Source organism: Copadichromis virginalis, linkage group LG3 (assembly GCF_057382275.1).
Source record: "Copadichromis virginalis isolate Kocher_CV1m ecotype Utaka linkage group LG3, C_Virginalis_male_GT1.1, whole genome shotgun sequence".
Taxonomy (NCBI): Eukaryota; Metazoa; Chordata; class Actinopteri; order Cichliformes; family Cichlidae; genus Copadichromis; species Copadichromis virginalis.
In genome coordinates this window covers 44,315,848-44,328,258 of record NC_140620.1, presented here as the reverse complement: position 1 = coordinate 44,328,258, position 12,411 = coordinate 44,315,848, and the positions used below count along the sequence as shown (strand labels likewise).

The following is a 12,411-nucleotide window of genomic DNA, read 5'->3' as shown; positions in this document are numbered from 1 at the left end:
TCCCAAGTCTGCAAAACTTTCCTCCGAGCAACTCTGTGAGCCACTTTATTACAAGCATTACGGTTTCCTATCGAGTTACAGAGGAAATGGCTCTGAGGTAAAACGGGGATAAGTGCATGAAAGGATGGGCAAATTTTCGCTCACATTTTGCTGCGTCTTCGTTTTTCAGTACGGCTGGTGGCTGTTTCACGGGCCTGCTGCTGGGTTTAACTCGAAACTCAAAACTGGCTCTGCGTATTTAGACTAGTAACCTCACATTTTCACTTCACATGAATCCTCATTCTGAAGAATAATAATTTATAGTTTGTGTCGGTGCTTCTTCTTGCTTTAAACTGACTGTAAAATTATAACATCATATTAAATGTCAGTGTGAGCTTGCTTTTAGTCATGAAGCCACAGATTATCTTTTTGTTTGTTTGTTTGTTTTGCCTGTCCCGTTTGGCTCTTTTGCCGTCAGAATTACTGTCTAAAGGCGAAGAAAGATGCCCAACGGATTTACTTTACCAAATAGACCATCCCAGCCTCTCCGTAATGGTCTATTTGATTCACCTTTTATTGTTTATTTTATTTTATTTTTACTTGTTAAATACGGGACAGACTGGGGAAAAGAAAGGGGAGAAAGAAGAGGGACGGGGATAAAGGGCAAAAAACAAAAACCAACAGAATAAGCAGAAAAAAATACATATATAAGCCACAGATTATCATTTCATTCTGTATCCCCCTTCCTGTGGGAAGCTTTGTGCTACGTTTAAACACAATATTCTAGTTTTATTTGTCTGTTCTATACACTTAAAGCGGTCTAATCCACAAAAATCCCCCCAAACCAGTCACGTGCCCGCAGAGAAAGAGAGTACAAGCACCTAATGCTGCTTTCAGTGTGTGAGTAAGTCACAGTCAGAACTTACATATAATAATAATAATAATAACGTATGTTGCAAGTACTTAGTACCAGAGTTGCTAGTTTTAGTGAAGTCTTTACGTGACTTGTGTTTTTATTTTTCCTGTATTGGTCAATTTGTGTATTGAAAGGTTATAAAGGTTTCTCAGCCTTTGTTTTTTGCCTCTCTCTTGCTGCTACTGCCCATCTGCCCATCATTAGCCCATCTGCTTCAAGGTTCAACATGTGCATTCAGAGATGCTCTTCTCCTGGTTACCAGAGTTATTGTTGCATTCCTGTGAGCTCAATGCAGTCTGGCTATTCTCCTCTGACCTCTGACATCAACAAGGCATTTTAATCCAGAGAACTGCTGCTTATTGGATATTTTCTCTTTTTCAGAACAGTCTCTGTAAACCCCAGAGATGGATGTGTGTGAAAATCCAGCAGATCAGCAGGTTCTGAAATACACAGACAATGTAACACCAACAGCCATGCTGCATTCAAAGTCACCTTTCCTTTTTATTCTGATACTCAGTTTGAACTTCAGACTGTAGACGGTGTCTACATACCTAAATGCATCAAATTGCTGCCATGTGACTGGCTGATTGGACACTTGCATTAATGGGCAGGTGACGTGTTGTACCTAACAAAGTGGCCAGCACACCTGATAACACACCTGATGTAGCTGTACATCTGGCAAATACTTAGAGTACTTAATATCTTTTGATCTATTCTTGCCTTCTCTCTTTGGTGTCAGTTTTGCTTTGGACAACATGTCATTTTAAATTAAGCTTTTTAAGACTTTTTAAGAATATTTGTAAGCCTGAGTCCAACTCACAAGGTTGGAGCAACAACCAGTTGGCTGTGATTAAATAAACCTAGCAACCAAGAAACATTTACAATTTATAATCCTCAAACTTGCTGCCAATCAAAGTGGATGCGTAGCAGCTTTTACGGTGATGTTCAGAAGGCTAAATCACATAAAATACTGCAGAAATCTTAATCATTATTAGACAAAAAAATATTAGTAGTAGTAAATACCATTTTGAAGGTGATCTGTTTTTCTTATTGAGCCAGTATTAGAGTCCTTTCTTCTTCAAGCTTGGCAGAGTTGAATTTGCATAACCGGAAGCCTGGGTATTCATCATGCAGGCAGGTGGAGGATGGTGTGGAGGTAAAGTAAAAATACTACTACATCCTTCAGCTAAACCAGGAATATTGATTAGATCCTTAACACGTTCATGTATTATGGAAATTACTACATGCCCCAGAAACTGAATGGAAAAGGAGCCTCGTGGGAGACGTGACCCTCTATGGAAAACACGCACAAACTTGTAAATTGTGATTTTGATCAAGTGTCTCTGTGGGAAACTGCTGGAGAAAAAAAGGGGTGGATCTGTAGCAACGGACAAGTGTTTTAAAGTGTTTAGAACAGCTTTTAATGAACAAACTATATATATGTATATATGTGTATATATATATATATATATATATATATATATATATACATACAAATATATGTGCGTGCTCACTCCCAATGAAAATCTGAGCATCTTCAGCTCGGCCTCCTTCTGTCAGTGCCACCGCCTCCAAACCATACATCACAGCAGGTCTCACTACCATCTTGTAAACCTTCCCTTTCACTCTTGCTGTTATCCTTCTCTCACAAATCACTCCTGACACTCATCCCCACCCACTCCACCCTGCCTGCACTCTTATCTTCACCTCTCTTGTGCGGTGTGGATGGTTCACCACCTTCACTACCTCTGCTCCCTGCAGCTTCACTGTCCCTCTTATTCCCACACATATATTCTATCTTTCGTTCCTCTTCTCTTCAGAGCATACCTCCACCTCTCCAGGCTCTCCTCCACCTGTTCCCCGCTCTCCCTACACACCACAAAGTCTTCTGCAAACGTCATAGCCCACAAAGACTCCTGCCTGACCTTTGCGAACAAGAAGATGTTCACAGCCGATGTAGTCCCACTCCCACATTGAACCCATCTATCACGCCTGCTGCACGCCTCAACCCTGCCTCACTGTCCTCATACATGTCTCTGCCGCTCCTGACTTCCTCATGCAGCACCACAGTGGCGCCCTCTCCTATGACCTCCTGACCTTCTCCTTCCTTCTCCATCAACACTCTATAATAATAACAGAAAACAAGCTGCTTATATGGAAATCAGACTCTTCTAATTCAGTTTATCTTGGATTTTTTTCTTCCTTATTTTAATTACAAGCTTATCATTTCGTCTACTTTATCACCATATGTAGGTGGACTGAAGTGTGGAAGGAGGTTAAGATATTTACCACTGATGCAGACAATGCTGCTGTCTTTAAATCCTCCTCAGGCTGCTCTAGAGTGTGAGAGGAGTCATGTATTAATAGCCATGTAGAAAGCATATTTTCAAGAGAGGCCTGACAGTCTGCAAACCCGCTCAGTCGATTCCGTACTTTTAAACTCGAGCAGCTGTGACACATATTGTGCCATGCATACATTTTCCATTTGAGCAGTTTTAATTACCAGTTTCTCTTTTATCAGGTTCTGGTGATTGGGGTTAATTAAGAGGTGCAAAAATAGCCGAGCTCTGGCTTCTGCACAAGCCTGAGCTGCTTTAAGCGTTAACTGCCTGTGAATTCAGAGGTGCCGGTGGTTGAGCGAGCCACCAAAAATGGGGATTTCTAATTTTAATGTTGCCAGTAATTACTGCTGGTCTGTTTCCACGCATCAGATTAAAAGAGATTCATTACTGAGTTTGAATATATTAATTGACAAAGATGAACTCCTCTCTTTAATTATACTTGCCGATATTGCAAGAGAAGTTCTCCATGTGACACCAGAGTCATTTTTTATGTTGCATGCTATCTGCGCCACAATCAGGGCTGTGAGGCAGAAACAGGTGCGACCCGGAAAGCTTTTTATTATTCAGAGAATAACTTCCCCGTGTAAGCCTTTTCAAATGCATCTGTTTATTCTTTATTTATTTAAGACTGTAAAATCGGAAATTAATGAGTCCAAATTTAAATAAAAGACATGCTATTTGTCTTTCAGTGTGCCGGCCTGTCGTGTCCATGGGCTGAATTCAATATAAAAACTGGCAAATCAAATCTGGAGATGAAATATGATGTAATTAAAGGACATTTGTGTACGTTCAGCAACGTTGCAGTGAAAACATTCATATTCGTATTTTATAATTGACAGCTTTTTATTATTGCACATATTCCACTAATAGCTAATCACACTGCCAAAGAACAGCAAGTGGCTCACAGGAGGAAAAAATACATGTGAGTAAAATACATCCAAATAACCAGATTTTTATTTTAGTAATAATAATAACTGTTATTATAATGAAGCAGCTATTCTGGTTCTTGTGTGGAACAGCTGGAAAAAAAATCACATATTTAAATCTTGCACAAACACAGAGCAGTGTGTTTTAAAGCACTTTGAAAACACTCCTATGCTACATCACGTTGCTCCCCATTTATCTAGACAAAAAGTTGTTCCTGTACAGTGCAAAATATGTAATATCATTATGTAAATATCCATAGAAACGACTTCTCCAGTCAGCTGGCAAAACAGAACACAATTATACAAACGCGTTTCAGTTAAAAGTGGGTGATCAGGTACATTCAGTTAAAAACTCTAACTTAAAAGTATAAATCTGGTAATTTGCCATATTTTTTCTTACTGTCAACAAATATACAAAATGAAAAAAAAAAATAAAAAGTGTTCTCCCTCCTCTTATTAACTCTCCAAGCTAAAATGGCATTCCAGAATTATGGACTGGTGATATGCCCACACAACCTAGCTTTATTCAACCTGCAGACTGGTGCTTATTTAATTAGATAATGACTCAAATGCACACTAACATAATATTTGGGAAAACCAAGAAAGCCAAGTATTCAGTGATGGATGTTTTGTGGTCAAGTAGTTTTTTATCTTCTTTCTGCCGTCTACAAGTGTGTCCTGACAGCTGCAATATTGTGAAAAGGTTCATTTATTTTCAATTTATTTGAAATATTCATTGCATTCATTGTATTCATTGCATGCAATGTGAAATATGTCTGACAAGTTTTTTTCTGTAACTTTGATGATAGGTCATGAAAATCAGAAATCCGGTATCTCGTTATCTTATGATTTCATTCTCAGTTTGAGTAAATTACTATTCACACGTCATAAATACTGTATTTCTCTGAGTCTATTTAAGGCCTCGTAACCACGATCAACAGGAAGACTGCTGACTTGACGACTGTCCAGATGTCACCAACACCCTCCACAAACAGAGTGAACCACCGACAGTCTCAACTGAAAAGACTGGCTGTTTTCACTGAGAGCTGAATTGAAGCATATTAATGGACAGTTGACTTGAAGGGAAACGTGTGGTAGGATAAGTGCATGAGCAACAGGAATAATTGTAGCCTTTAGAGGACTGCCAAAAAGTCGATTCAAGAATTCAAGAGCTTCACAAGAAGTGGACTGAGGCTGGTGACTTAGCATCAAGGGCCACCGCGTGCAAATGTCAGCTGGTCGTGGCCAGAAGGTTAGTGATTTGATCCTTGGCTGCTCTGGTCTGTGTGCAAGTGTGCAAGTATCCTTGGGCAAAATACTGAACCCCAAGTTGCTCTCCAATGTATCCATCAGAGTGTGAATGTATGTGAATGTTACACAGAAAGCACTTAGGTGTAGAAAAAAAGCGCTTGTATGAATGGGTGTGAATGGTTGAATTAGGCACGTTAGATCAGAGAGCTTTGAGTGTTCAAGTCGAGTAGAATAGTGCTGTACAAGAACCAGTCCATTAGCATTTACCACTTTGATTCCTAATATCAAGCCACTTCTGAACCAGAGATGTCAGAAGTATCTTACCTGGGAAAGAAATGTCCCAAAATTTTATATGTTATTTGAAAGTCTCAGTCCTAGTGCCTGGAGGAGAGTGGAGCGGAGTGTTTAAAGTCCAGTGTGAAGCTTCTGCAGTCCTTGATGAACTGGGTTGCTGTTATTAACGGTTGGTCCACTGTGTTTTATGAAGTCCAAAGTAAAAGGAGCATCTACCAGGAGGTTTCAGAGCACATCAAGCTTTCATCTGCTGGCGAGCCTTACGGAGATCCTGATTTCTTTTTCCTGCACCTGCCCCGCTTCAATAACAACCTCAGCAGAGCCACAGATCACCTCTGCATACTTTTAAAAAGTCGGGCATCTCTCCTTCATAAATAATTCTATGATTGACGTTAGTGAATGTTGTACTGGATGTGTGATTTTCATGAGCTATAAAACATACCGGTAATTAGAAAAACTAAAACAAACAAAGCCTTGGCATATTTCATTGTACGTGTGATGTATACAAAATATAACTTTCAATTTTTAAAAAATAAATAAATAAAGCTTTTAAAGACTGACCTGTGTATTAATGGAAATAGTCTAAACATGCACATTAATTGTTGTCTATACTTGAGAAATTCAAAGAACAGGGATGCTTGGGAAGTTGGAAAATACTGAGAAACCGACCAACTAATTGATTTTGGTGACAGTAACAAAGAATAAAGCCTCTCACCAGACTCATCCTTTAAGATTAGGGTGTAAATGTCAAATGCCTTTGGCTCCTTTAGGTATAGCATCTCTGAGAGAATTAGACAAAGTGCATCAATATTAAGTGACTGACATGACACTGCAAAGTAGTCTAACACAGTCAATACAGAACATGGCAATAATGTGCAGCAGCTGAGCCTCCACATTTAGGTCTGCATCCATTCACTGACAGGACATTATACAGAAGCAGGAGCAACAAAAGTCTTTCCCTCTTTGCCCGTCGTCGCTCGGCTGCTTATCGACCACCAGCCTCCGTGTGTGCGATGTTAAGTGGGGCAAGAACAGGTTTGAAATGATTCTAAAGTTGTTGGAGTAGAGGAAGGCCACCTTTTACATGTCGCTCAGAGTGAAGAAGGGACCTCATCTCCAGCTGTGCGTCCCCTCAGCTTTAGATGAGCCAATGACTTATTCAGTGAAATAGACTGGCTGTGTGGTTTCTGGGGAATGCTGTTCCTGATGAATCACAGATCCCTTGTTTGCCATCACTCCCCAACGTCTCCACCCTATCTGTCGTCTTACCCATCTCTTCTTTATCTTTTTGCCCATTCATCCTCCCCCACATCGCCACCTTTTCATTCCTGTCCGCCCACCGTCTTCCTTATGGTTTTTTTTTTTTTTTGCTCTCTTCTTCACCTTCCACCCACTTCCTTGTCCCATCTTTCGACTCTCTTTTCTCTTTCTAACAATAACCTGTCCTCTCTTTCTCTCTCCTGTTCTTTTTTTCTCTCCACCCACCTTTTTTTTCTGCAAGAGGCAACCTTTATTTTTGGCCTGCACTGTAGCGTGTGCATATGTCACGTCCTGCATTTGCCATTAACTGATCCTCTGGAGACAGTAGTCGTTCTCTGTGTCTAAAGAGCTGTTATGGCCAGACGAAGGGTACAGGTCACGTCGGAGTAGCCTGTTGACGACGGTGACCAGGACTTTCTTGTACTGCTGACGTAGGAGAGAGTAGGCAAAGGGGTCAGACGCAGCCTTGCTATATGTCAGGCACTTACTGATGATTCCCCAGTGGCGGTTGACGTCCACGAACGGGAGAAGCTCAGCCAACCTGAAGGGGCGTCAGGAGAAACATGACTAAACAGAGTGCATTTTAGTGAAGGTGCCGCTCAGAGATTTGTCCTGATGTCATGTCAGATGATTAGGTAAGACTGACCATAAAACCTTTAACACGTTAGGTACTCTATAATGATCATAAAAGAGGCTTGGAAATGCAATTGTGTGCTCTTTTTCTTTTTCTTTTGCAATGGTAGGTGTAACGTGGTGAAATTGTTTTTATAACTCTGCCCTTTCAAAAGAAGGAGATCTTTTATCATTTTTTCACCTCGGATTTTTATGTTCAGACCACTCGTGTTATTAATGATCAAAAGGAACTGTGTGGCAGATTTTTAAATGCCTAAATGAAAAACAAACCAAACAAAGAACTCCATTTCGACCAAAGTTGGGAGGCTGTGTGAAACGTTAACAAAAACTAATAATCAAAAGCTATTTTTAACTAAAGAACAGCACACAGACTAAATATTAGCTGATGAAACTGATCATTTTTCTTGTTTTCTTTCAATTAAATCTGACTTTTTTTTAAATCACAGATGCTGTGTCCTCTGGATTAAAGAAGACCTGCTGTGGTCCCTGACCTTGGCCCTGTTTTCAGTTTGCTTAGTAAAAGTATCTAGATTTGAATTTTCCCTGTAAAGTCCGATTCAGATTTTTTGTTATTGTATTTTTTGTTCCTGTTTTTGGTTGGAGCTTTTGCTATTTCTTTCTTTTTTCTTTGAAACATGTCTCCTGTATCTGAACTTTACTCCCTCCCTCTGGTTGTCTTGATTGTTTTCACCTGTTTCATTTCATCCAGCTGTTTCCACGTCCCTGTTTACCCCATGTGTATAAATAGCCCTCTCCTTCCACTGAGCCTCAGTTTATGTATATTTGTGTCTTTAAGTCTCAGAACTATGACAGGATCATTGCTTTCTGTTATCAGAGCGCACTTCAAAAGCTGTCGTCTCTGACAGTGTGAAGGTGCATTAGTGCACACTACATGAGTACTATGCACATTTATGATGACCCACTAATGCTGAATAATGCATGCAAGTTTCAAAGTGACATATGCTGCCACACAGACAATGTCCTTTTCAGGGAAAGTGCAACCTATTATAACACCAAGACAACACCAAAATTGTGTTGTGTGTGTAATCTAACAGTATGACTCTGCAGTAAAGGGGTCCTGATGATAGATTGGCTACCCTGCAGACCAACCACCCTTTATTTTTATGATTAAAGTTTTTTAAAAAAAAAGCCAAAATGTTAATGTTACTATAAATTTTGATAGAACTAAGTTTCCTAAGTAAAGAAAGAAAACGTCAGTAGGCTTATTTACTGTGGCGTATTTGTCATATTATACCAAGAATAACCTTCCAATTGCTCCAGTTGTTAAGCTGTCCTCCTACTGAATGCATTTTTATATTTTACTTTCTAATAACCTAAAATTCAGCTTTTTTGGCTGAAGAGGCCAGTAAACAAAAGCAAAATATAGATAGATACCCAAAAAAGGCCATGAAGACTCTCATCGTGTTTAAGGAATTGTGAGGTTTAACTCTCACAGGAGAGACTTTATCAAGGATACTCTGCTGAGCAGGTGAAAAAATACATTTGAAAACTTCAGCATGTAGAAGAAACTCTGAAGCAGCACAGGGACAGACGTGTCCCTGTCTCACCAGTTAATGTTTTTTTTAAACATATTGATCCCATCAAATTAAAAATGAACAGATAGATTTCAAAACATGGTCTCATTTGACACATGTTTTTTTTTTTTTTTAAAAGGGGTTATATAGTTGTCTAAGGAGCTTAAAAAAGAAGATGCCTGGTCTCATCTAAGAATCTTCTTCAATTAAACAAGTCCCATCACCTTCTTTTCAAGCTCCTTAGACTACTATGACCCGGATTGCTGAGAACCTGCACAGATATTTAGATAGTTTCCACATCTTTATGTTGGTTACTGAATTAAATGCTAAAGCATTTTCAGTGCCACGTTAACATCAAATCAAAACATTAAAAAAGGTGGAGAAATTATCATTTTTAAAGGCATTACATATGACCATAGATATTGTGTAGATTTTATTAAGGCGCTTCAAATTATCCAATAAAGAAGTTTTTTCTGTCCAGTGGAGATTACATTTTCTTATTTATTTATTTACTTACTTACTATACTATCAGTTAAAGTATTTGAAACACAGCGTAGGGTTTTGCCTTTTTCAACTTAAACCACACAGCTGAGCGCCTCTCCACATTTCTAACACAGTCTCCTGTATTCTTCTGGTCAGGGGGGATGTGGAACAGTGAAATCAAACACGACCATCAAAATACCACAGAGGCAAAGACTACTTTACAAGTACAAAAGATAAAATATGCGTATGAATTATCATAATTGGATGCTTAGGTGCCAACTGCCACACTAGACACTTCCTGTGGGCAGGCACGGTCAGTGGGGGGTTACTCCACCTCAAACGCTGCTCTTTGCTAATTTGTCCTCCTTCTTCCCTTCCATATATGAGCACACCACAAATGTCAAATTGATGGATCATCAGCACCGCATCTGGGCGATTTGTGGCCCACTAAAGCATTTCCACGCTTCTCTGGGAGCCTCTTTGGTTGTTTGAACTGTATCTATTGTCCTAGACTCTAATGCGTGTCTTTCACTGGAAGTAGCCTGCCATGTTTATGTACAGCGCAGCACAGGTGGCTAATGAGCCATATCACAGTTTAAGGAAATGATCATTGAAATTATGAGCGGTGTGCTGTCAGCTTGGAATAAACTGTTTGCTTGTATCTGATCGGACATTGTGAGTTTGTACTGCATTAGCATGTGAAGAAAACAGGTCTGCAAAGCTGATCAGCGTGGATGCAGATCTCAACATGCTGGCTAAATGTATTTTTTACTTAGTCAAATGCCGTCGAAGATGTATTATTTTACAAATGTGTGGGGTCAGTTATTTCTTAAGCAGTTGTTTTGCAGTAAGTTGAATTATGTATGAGTTGACTCACCTTGTGATTACATAAGGAGCAAAGCAGATGATAAATGAGCCGATGAAGATGCTGATCTTCTTCGTGGCTCTCTGCTTTCTCCTCTTTTGCTCTGCTAAGCATCTTTGTTTCACGCTGAAAACAGCAAAGAACATTTAGACTTTTTTGCCACAAGGCCACTGTCAAAACAGACCGGGAGAAATCATGCTCACAATACACGAGGTGAACTACCTTGGGTGAATATCGACTAGCAGGAACAGAGTCTGCATGGTGATAATGTCAATCCTCTTGCAGTGAAACCTAGCGACCTTCAACACCTTCAAATAGGTGAAACACAAGATGAGCAGGGACAGAATGAAACTGGTGGCGTGGAAAACGATAGTGAAGATTGTAAACTTAATCCTGTCGCTGCCTTCCTCGCTCGGCTGCAAGGTGCAGGACGCGTAAACGTCGCTGTAGTCGACCCAGGAGAAGAGCAGCGCCGTCAGGGAGAAGGTAAAGGAGTGCAGCCAGGAGTAGCACACCATGATCAGTGCGTCCTTGTAGCGCATTTTGGTGGAGTAACTGAGCGGGAAGACGACCGCTATCCACCGATCTATGCTGAGAGCCGCCATGCTCAGCATGGTGTTTGCGGTGAGAAAAGTCTCCAGAAAGCTCACCGTGTGGCAAACGCAATCTCCAAAGGGCTGCTGCTTTCTGATAATCCCCACCAGAGTGGCCGGCATGTTCAAAACAGTGATGAGTATGTTGCAGAAAGACAAGTTCATGGTGAAAACACCGGGCACCTGTCGGCGTATCTCGGTGCTGTGGACGAAACATAGCAGCACCAACAAGTTGGACAACAGCGAGACGATCGCGACCACGACGATGAACAAAGCGAAAATGATTTCAGCAAAGTCCATGTCTCACTCCAGAAAGTCCACTCGCACGTTACCTGCGCCTGTTGTTGCAAACGAGAACTTCAAATCCACCATGGTCGCTCATCTCTCCGGCGGCTCCACGCACTCGTTTCACTTAGATCCTCGTGCGTCCGCGCGCCGCCGCCGCCGTACTTTCCAAATTCCTCGAGCGCTATCCAGCGTGCTGAACCCAGCAGTCACCATCTCTCTCTCCCCCTCTCGCTCTATAAGCTCACCGACCGCTTCCCACTTACATCCGACAGGTGCGCGTGTGGCGCTCTGAGATGCGCGGGGGTCACGTCTTTCAGCAGCCACGACAGTTTGAACAACACGCGAACGGAACAGCCATCAGGCAGAGAGCGATCTGTGGGGCACCGAGAAAAGCAAGTTGATGAATGACTGAACAAAAACCTGTTCACAGAAAAAATGAACCCAAGCTTCACCTCGTTTCCTACATGTTTTGTCGATGCCTCGTTCGGCTCACCTTGAGCAAACTTGAGCACAAACACAAGTCGTCACGCTTCAGTTATTCACCGTCGAGTTTTGCACTGATCGCCCTTTGCTCCCAATCAGCGTGGATGTGGAGGCAAAGGGCGCAGATAAACTCCGGCATGTGTTTCTGAATAATGGGAAACGGCTCAGCCGTCATCAAATGGCACAAGGTGCACACGCCCCCCTTTTGCTCATATGAATTATTTATTACGCGCGTAGATTTGGCGTGTCATATTTTCTGTAGATGCAAAAATAAACAAATAGTTTGAAGGAAGGACTGTTAGAATGTCACTTTTTTAACGGGATTTTCGCCTAAAATTTGACTTAAATATACGAAGATACAATTATTTGCCACGAATTGCTGCAGTAACAGTAAAACATCTTTTTCTTTACACAATTTTATCTTAATATGTTTAATATGTTCATGTTATGCGGCTTTTTGCTTTTACTCCATAGTACAAAGTTTTCTTTTCTATGTTATAAGATGCAGTTATTGCACTTTGTATTCCATACTATTAATTTTAAAATAGTTACTTGTTTGTATG

The 12,411-nt window shown here is 40.7% G+C and overlaps 1 protein-coding gene across 1 annotated transcript; it reads right to left on the bottom strand.

Moving 5' to 3' along the window:
* Positions 1 to 7,122: 7,122 nt before the first annotated feature.
* On the bottom strand, positions 7,123 to 11,974 carry gpr78b (G protein-coupled receptor 78b). Its single transcript, XM_085451283.1, has 3 exons — positions 10,707 to 11,974; positions 10,497 to 10,610; positions 7,123 to 7,509 (listed from the first exon to the last, which is right to left on the bottom strand). The coding sequence occupies exons 1-3, from the start codon at positions 11,375 to 11,377 to the stop codon at positions 7,272 to 7,274; spliced, it is 1,023 nt and encodes a 340-aa protein (XP_085307409.1). The 5' UTR covers positions 11,378 to 11,974; the 3' UTR covers positions 7,123 to 7,271.
* Positions 11,975 to 12,411: the final 437 nt, after the last annotated feature.

Excerpts from the sequence above, each read along its gene's own strand:
- gpr78b (XM_085451283.1), bottom strand. The coding sequence starts at position 11,377 with ATGGACTTTGCTGAAATCATTTTCGCTTTGTTCATCGTCGTGGTCGCG. Across the intron at positions 10,611-10,706 it reads CTAGTCGATATTCACCCAAG|CGTGAAACAAAGATGCTTAG; the intron begins GTAGTTCACCTC and ends TGCTGTTTTCAG. Across the intron at positions 7,510-10,496 it reads GCTCCTTATGTAATCACAAG|GTTGGCTGAGCTTCTCCCGT; the intron begins GTGAGTCAACTC and ends ACGCCCCTTCAG.